At 48.7% G+C, this 8,436-nt stretch overlaps 1 protein-coding gene across 1 annotated transcript; it reads right to left on the bottom strand.

Annotated features, from left to right (window-relative positions):
• Positions 1-1,707: 1,707 nt before the first annotated feature.
• Positions 1,708-4,432, bottom strand: SPAG6 (sperm associated antigen 6). Its single transcript, XM_086956993.1, has one exon. The coding sequence runs from the start codon at positions 3,990-3,992 to the stop codon at positions 2,466-2,468; it is 1,527 nt and encodes a 508-aa protein (XP_086813119.1). The 5' UTR covers positions 3,993-4,432; the 3' UTR covers positions 1,708-2,465.
• Between the last annotated feature and the right edge of the window lie 4,004 nt (positions 4,433-8,436).

Genomic DNA, 8,436 nt, shown 5'->3' with positions numbered 1-8,436 from the left:
TGAGATTTTATGTCATGGAAATAAAGTATTTTGACTTGAGTAGCTTGTGGCAGATGGACAGATTAAGGCACAGGGGTAAACAACGCTAGGTCCATGGCTACACCAGCCATAGAGTGTGAGGAGCTCCGAGCCCAAGGACAGATAGTAGTGAGCGCTTGGAACCATGGACAGATGGTGCAAGGAACATTGGGCAAGTACAGATTATAAGGAGCTTGGAGTACATGAACAGACATGTGAGGAGCTTGAATCTCACACTATGAGTGTGAACAGCTTGAAGCTTACTCACAGGCACTAAGACAGTGTGAGGAGGTGAAAGCTCCCTGTATGACAGTATGAGGAGCTTGAAGGTCACTGTGTGACAGTGTGAGGAACCTGAAGCTCACTGTAAGAAAGTGTGAGCAGCTTGAAGCTCCCTGTATGACAGTGTGAGGAGCCTGAAGCTCAATCGAAGATATTGTGAGCAGCTTGAAGCTTACTGTAAGACAGTGTGAGAAACTTGAAGCTCACTGTAAGAAAATGTGAGGAGCCTGAAGCTCACTGTAAGACAGTGTGAGCAGCTTGAAGCTCACTGTAAGACAATGTAAGCAGCTTGAAGCTCATTGTATGACAGTGAAGTTCACTGTAAAACAGTGTGAGAAGCCTGAAGTTCACTGTAAGACGAGGTGTGAGCAGCTTGAAGCTCTAAGATAGTGTAAGATAGTGTAAGAAGCGTGAAGCTCACTGAAGACAATGCGAGGAGCTCGAAGCTCACTGTAAGACAGTGTGAGCAGTATGAAGCTCACTGTATGACAGTGTGAGGAGCTTGAAGCTCACTGTAAGACATTGTGAGAAGCGTGAAGCTCACTGAAGACAGAGCGAGGAGCTTGCAGCTCACTGTAAGACAGTATGAGCAGGTTGAAGCTCACTGTATGAAAAAGTGAGGAGCTTGAACTTCACTATAAGACAGAGTGACGTGTGAGCAGCTTGAAGCTCACTGTAAGACAGTGTAATAAGCGTGAAGCCCACTGAAGACAGTTCGAGGAGCTTGAAGCTCACTGTAAGACAGGGTGAGCAGCATGAAGCTCACTGTATGACAGTGTGAGGAGCTTGAAGCTCACTGTAAGACATTGTGACAAGCGTGAAGCTCACTAAAGACAGTGCGAGGAGCTTGCAGCTCACTGTAAGACAGTGTGAGCAGGTTGAAGCTCACTGTATGACAGTGTGAGGAGCTTGAAGTTCACTGTAAAGCAGTGCGAGGTGTGAGGAGCTTGAAGCTCACTGTAACACAGTGTGCGAAGCGTGTAGTTCACTGAAGACAGTGCAAGGAGCGTGGAGATCACTGTAAGACAGTGTGAGGAGCTTGAAGTTTACTGTAAGACAGTGCGAAGTGTGAGGAGCTTGTAGCTCACTGTAAGACGGGGTGAGAAGTGTGAAGCTCACTGTAAGACAGTGTGAGAAGCTTGGGGCTAACAGAGAGAGAGTGAGAAGCTTCAGGCACATAGCAGAAACTGTAGTGTAAGGAGTATTTGTTAAATGTAAAGGGTCTCTTCAATAGCAGGGAAGCTCTTTGGGGACTAGGGAATATCAAAAACAATAACAAAGATTGGTATGTATCCCCCATCAAACCCCTGCACAACCACCAACTGCTGGAATACCCTTTCCTGAAACAGTTGAACCCCTCTCATTCACGCCATTTTGAGAAAAAAGAACAATGTCCAGGCAGTCGTGTTGGCTTAAAACTCACATTTACTTCTCAATGGTGGTGTGGCACCGATTAATAACCAAACTTCAGGGCACCAAGGTTCAGGAACAAGTTTAGCTTGGGAGCAATATGAACATGGCTAAAGATGGCATCAAAGTCAGTGGTCATCTTCTTGCGGGTTTTTCTTGCCACGCGGGAAAGAATCAAAAGATAAAGTCTATCCAGACGCTAATGGAACTTTGAAACTTGCATGGTGCAACCCCAAAAACTGCTCGTCAAAATAAAATCTGACATTTTTAGGATTATTTTTTAAGAATTAAGTGCATACTTGAAAGAAAGGCCAAATGATATGAAATGGCGTAGACATGGGCAAAAACAAATCTGAATAAAATGAAGGAAGTTTGGCAAAAATGTCTTTTTTTAAAACATCCAGTGCATCTCAGATGTAATAGACGTGTGGGTATGGGGGCTTTAATGGAAAATATCATAGGGCCTTCCGCCTACTGTAAAATACAATTAGGAAAATGTGCCTTGAAGTTAAATGGGCACCAAATATTAATCTTTAAACTCAATAAAAACCTGATCTATGTATTATGGAAAGTGGAACAAATAGCCAATTAGTGGAGGTAACCATTCGTGACTGGTTCAATAGGTAGAAAGGGTGGTTAATAACAGTTGCATTGTTCATAAACTGTGGGAAACAGAAGTTGAGTTGATAAATATAGTCAACAACAGTTCTGAACTTCTCAAATTGGGGGTCAACAATGTTAAATAGGCAATAGGGCTAGACCTCGGGCTGGTACTGGTCCACACGTTCCAGCAAGGTCTGTGGGTAACCTGGTGAGTAGTAGCGCACAATCTCCTCAGGGTAGCAGTTGTTGATGGTGTTGATGTACTCCTGTAGGACAGAACCTGGCTCAGCGTGGATCTCCTGGACCTTCTTCAAGCCGCCACTGGTGACGAAGAGCCTGCGGGCCTTGCTGTCATGGGGCAGCACCTTGCTGAACTGGCCCACCACGTGTTTCAGAATGTTGGGTGGCACGTCATGCAGCAGGGGCTCCAGGGCGGGCAGGTGGGTGCACTTCTGCAGAATGTTCTTTAGAGCTTTCTTGGCTTTGGTCTGTAGGTCTTCAGAATTGTCGGCCTCCATGTACAGGGCCAGCAGCTTAGGTAGGACATTTGCAGCAGCCACCGCACGGGCATGTTCAGGTGTGTGACGTCCGATCTGACCCAGGGCCCAGGCGGCAGCTGCCTTGACATGGTCTTCGGGCTCCTCGGCCAAGCAGATGGCCAGCTGGGGCACACCCTTGGAGACGATGACAGCCATGGCCAGGTTCTCAGAGTGGGCAGCCACATAGCCAAGCATCATGATCCCTGGCAACCGCACATTACCCTGGCTGGTGCCCAAGCAGTCGATGATGGCTGCAACGCCCCCAGCATTGACGATGAGCTGTGCTAACTCAGGTGTGTGCTTGGCGATTTCTCGCACCAGTGTTGCAGTGTTCTTCTTGACATAGTCATCAGGATCCCGCAGGCAGGTCAGGACGACTGGAAAGATCTCGGCTTCAACAACCATCTCAGCAAGGTCCACGGAGTGCTTGGAAATCTGGCTCAGCGCCGACAGCACTTGACGCTTCAGCTTAGCATCTGGATTCAGGATCATCTGCGCAAGATGGGCAATGGCCCCAGTGTCCACCACAGTCTGCGCTAGCTCTGGTGAATGCTTGGCGATGTCACTGAGGGCTGAAGCTGAAATCCGCTTGAGAGCAATCTCAGGCTCTTGGATGCAGAGCACCAGCAGTGGCACTGCGCCGGCATCCACCACAGCCTGAGACAATTCAGCTGTGTGCCGGGCAATGTAGCCCAGGGCCCAGGCGGCCGACTCCTTGACACCTGGGTCAAAGTCTTCTAAGCAGATCACTAGTGTGTCCAAGGCTCCACAGTCCACGATAGCTTGCGCTAGCTGGGGCGAGTGCTTGGCCACTGCGCGCAGGACGAAGGCAGCCGCTTTCTTGTAAAAGCGGTTCTGCTCAGCCAGGGAGTAGACGAGCTGTGGTAAGATGTCTCCCTTGACCACTGCCTCCGCCAGGTCATCATTGTAGTTGGCCAGGCGGCCCAAGGCCAGGGCTGAGGTCTGCTGGATGGTTGGCACCACGTCTAGGAGCAGCGGGCGTAACAAAGACATGACACCTGCGTTCTGGAGGGTCTCGATGTTCTGGGGTCGAGTGGCCAGTTCCGCCACCGTTTGCACAAACTGTGTGCGAGCCTTTTGATACTGTTCAAATACCTGAAGCACTTGCCGCTGACTCATGGCGTTCAATTGGTTGGCTTTGGCCTTACTCTGGTGATGTTCTCAGTTGCTTCTCACTTTCCAGATTGCCTTGGTGACTGTGTCTTGTCCGCTGTGATGTATGGTTGTTGTCAAAAGTCTCACGAGATTGTTTGGTAAATTACCGAAGTCCCTAGGCACTGGGGTGATCGATCACAGGTGCCAGGGATTGGGAGGTCACTGATTTCAACGAGTTCTGCAGAGATCACTGTGCCGAAGGATTCGGGAGATTACTTTTGCCAGAAGGTTCAGTGCCAGCCTGCCCAGGGAGTTGGTGCTGAAAGTTGCCCCGGTAGGTGGTCGGCACTCGAAGGCTCTGGCCGCCGGTGCCAGCCGGCTCTCGGGGATGAAGGGCGCTCGAGCTCGGAGGCCGTCTGGTGCAGCCCGCTCCGGAGCCTGCAGTGTGTGCATCCTTCGGTCGCTAAGGCGACCGCATTGTGTTTGTCCTCACAGCGCCTGCGCTTCCATGACGACGCCCCGGAAGCTTCTGTTGGAAACAAACACCGGGTCGCGAGGCGGACGCGGTGCTCTCGAGAGCTGTATAACCTGCAGGGTCCCTGAATGAGATTCCTCCCAGAGGGCGAAAACCCTGCTGCAGGAACAAGGTCACGAGTTCCCATCGCCCTAAAATATCCCGTGCTCCAAGTGAGATGACATAAAGTATGGGGAGTCTCCTAAAGGGGCGTGGCTAAAGTGGAGTAAATCCTGTCTAAGTGGTGTGGCCTATGTTTATTTTATTTTATTTTTATTTAATGCGATTTTATATAGCGCGAACTTTACCGGAAGGTGTCAGAGCGCTTTACATAAGAACCAGTTGCAAAACATAAGGACTAAGGATTAAATGCGTTACATAAAAGATACAAACAGAAAAAATTGCAAATGTACAAGATGTAAAGTCACACAAGAACGAGATACAAACAGAAAGAAAAATTGCAAATGTACAAATAGTAAAGTCACTCAAGGAAGAGATACGAATGGATATATTTTTTAAACAAAGGGAGGAACCTGGATGGACTATGTTTAATGGGGTCCAGTGTATAAGTCCAAACAACTAGTAACACAAAAGAGAGTACAAAGTTCCCCAGGGAGGAGGAGGTAAAGAAAAGTCTGTGTGAGTGTAGTGAAGAGCAGAGGAAGAGAAATTCCCTTGTTGGAACTAAAACCCTCACACACCCAGTAAACTAGGTGTCATGCTTCATCATATGGGCGCTGCAATGTCTGACGGGCTCCCGAAACCGGGGCTCTTTATCGGAGATCTTTTGTTCCAGCCATATGGTGCATGCATGTGAGAGGGCAGGGAAAGTGTAGTCGTGAAGTGAAGTGTGTCTAAAAAAGGGTAAGTCAGTCCACAATGTACTTTATTAGCGTGGTTGACTCCCTTGGTTAAAAGGGGTGGGAGGGGAGATATGTGCCAAGAAGATCCAAAGCAAGATATCTACTACCCTCAGGTCAGATCTACATGTTTCTTGCCATCATGGCAATTCTTCAGGACCTAGGTGTTGGTACTACATAGTGAAAAAAGAAAAATAATTAAATTACAACCTTATTAAATAGGTCTATGGAGGAGCAGGCCAATGGGTCGTGCTAAAGTTTAGCGACCTAGAGGAGATAAAAAACAAGCAACAGAGGGTCGTGGTAAGTATGATGCTCTGTTGAAAACTAGTTCGCATATGCTCTATATTGTACACACACACAGAAAAATATAAAAAAAGCATAACAGAATGCAAGGGCTCATTTTGTGGAATAAAATAACCCATAGTTATGCCTTCGACAAACTCAATTTAAGAGTATGGGTCATAGTAATACAAGCGATGTGAATGAAGAAACTGAGGGCTAAAAACTGTGGAATTTAAAGGGCTCAGTGCTTACCCTGGGCAGTTCCCTAAGGTGCCCCGCAGACTGCTCCCGTGGGACCGGCAAGGGGTATGGTACCTGTGGGAGAGAAAAATGCCACGCACGGGGCATGTTTACGAATTCGGAGACAAATAGTGACCTCTGTTTGTCAAACCGTCATGATGGAGCCCATCAATTTAGTCAATGACAGCTCAAGAGAATGGCAAGCTCTACTCGAGCCCAAGGTCTGTGTGGTGTAAAGACCAGAGATGCCTAATAGACAGCACGCGGCACCCGCGGCTCCCGCGGCCATCCGCCTCCACGAGGAACCGCCAAACCACAAAGCCGCACACTGCCCGCATCCCCGTACCGCTTAGAACCCGCGGGGGGGACTCAGGCCGTGCCAGGCAAGCAGAACGGCGGGAACCATCGCCGAGAACCGGAACGGCCCCACATGAACCGTGCTATCCCGGAAGCAAGAGTCTTCCACGTCAATGGTCTTTAGTGTAAGAGCGCTACTCACAACATTGCCATTCAGCTGACAGTGTTACATGGCTGGTATTAGAGTCCCACCCTGCCATTACCAAACAGGCATTATTCAGGATCGAACAGAGATGGGTTCACCGACTTAAGCTTGATTCCATGGGGTTAAATGATTCGGTCCCTTGGGCCTCTTTGGCACGATAAGCTACCTGTACACATGGTTGTGAGGGCATTTATCAACTGATGTGAAACATCCCCCTTCTCTGTATAACCCATGTCCCGCACTGTGTACCTCTTCCCTTTACGTTGACTGTACAATACATAATGTGTGCTGACTGGTTATGAACAGACCTACACACTACAAGACCAAACATATGGGTTCCATGACTACAAATAGACTACCAGTCCTACCAATATTATACTCAGAATGGTATGCCCACTGGCACCCCGCATTTGAGAGTCACACTATTTCACTATTTCGAAACATTGATCGAACAATCACCACCGTTGTATTTTCTGAGTATGCCATCACTCTAAATTCCCGTTCTCAACACCTTGCCCAATTCTGCCAACCACCGGCACTAATCCTGACAATATTTTTGCATCAAACATGGCCGCCGCATTTACCCGGTGGCTCTATGGCTTCTATCGGTGTAGTGCTCACACGGTGTACCTGGACCGGTGCATGCGCGTTCCTCGACAAAAGAGGCCACGCCCGAGCACACTGACTCGGCGGATTAGCGATGGCTCATAAACCCGGTTCTGACACCGGGCTCACCACCAGCTGCTCTGCGCCTTGACCAGGCGCTGTTCGTGGGGTAGGTTACTCAGCTTGGACCGCACGCCGCCTGAGGTAAGCTAAGGGGTATATTTACTCCGAATGATGCCCACAACCACGTCGGTGGCTTTTTACAGTTTGTGGTCAGCTCCGCTTTGATTTACCCTTTGTCGGCGTTGACGTGGAAGACTCTTGCTTCCGGGATAGCACGGTTCATGTGGGGCTGTTCCGGTTCTCGTCGATGGTTCCCGCCGTTCTGCTTGCCTGGCCCGGCCTGAGTCCCCCCGCAGGTTCTAAGCGGTACGGGATGAGGGCAGTGTGCGGCTTTGTGGTTTGGCGGTTCCTCGTGGAGGCGGATGGCCGCGGGTGCCGCGTGCTGTCTATTTAGGCATCTCTGGTCTTTACACCACACAGACCTTGGGCTCGAGTAGAGCTTGCCATTCTCTTGAGCTGTCATTGACTAAATTGGTGGGCTCCATCATGACGGTTTGACAAACAGAGGTCACTATTTGTCTCCGAATTCGTAAACATGCCTCGTGCTCGGCATTTTTCTCTCCCACAGGTACCATACCCCTTGCCGGTCCCACGGGAGCAGTCTGCGGGGCACCTTAGGGAACTTCCCAGGGTAAGCACTGAGCCCTTTAAATTCCACAGTTTTTTGCCCTCAGTTTCTTCATTCACATCGCTTGTATTACTATGATCCATACTCTTAAATTGAGTTTGTCGAAGGCAGAACTATGGGTTATTTTATTCCACAAAATGAGCCCTTGCATTCTGTTATGCTTTTTTAAAATATTTTTCTGTGTGTGTACAATATAAAGCATATGTGAACTAGTTTTCAACAGAGCATCATACTTACCACAACCCTCTGTTGCTTGTTTTTTATCTTCTCTAGGTCGCTAAACTTTAGCAGGACCCATTGGCCTGCTTCCTCCACAGACCTATTTAATAAGGTTGTAATTTAATTATTTTTCTTTTTTCACTGTGTAGTACCAACACCTTGGTCCTGAAGAATTGCCATGATGGCAAGAAACATGTTGACCTGACCTGAGGGTAATAGATATCTTGCTTTGGATCTTCTTGGCACATATCTCCCCTCCCACCCCTTTTAACCAAGGGAATCAACCACGCTAATAAAGTACATTGTGGACTGACTTACCCTTTTTTAGACACACTTCACTTCACGGCAACACTTTCCCTGCCCTCTCACACGCATGCACCATATGGCTGGAACAAAAGATCTCCGATAAAGAGCCCCGGTTTCGGGAGCCCGTCAGACATTGCAGCGCCAGTCTGACGAGGAGCAGAATCCATATGATGAAGCATAACACT

Source organism: Lissotriton vulgaris, chromosome 2_1 (assembly GCF_964263255.1).
Source record: "Lissotriton vulgaris chromosome 2_1, aLisVul1.2, whole genome shotgun sequence".
NCBI lineage: Eukaryota > Metazoa > Chordata > Amphibia > Caudata > Salamandridae > Lissotriton > Lissotriton vulgaris.
Note: the sequence above shows the minus strand (reverse complement) of the source record. Positions and strands in the feature narration are given on the sequence as shown.

Excerpts from the sequence above, each read along its gene's own strand:
- SPAG6 (XM_086956993.1), bottom strand. The coding sequence starts at position 3,992 with ATGAGTCAGCGGCAAGTGCTTCAGGTATTTGAACAGTATCAAAAGGCT.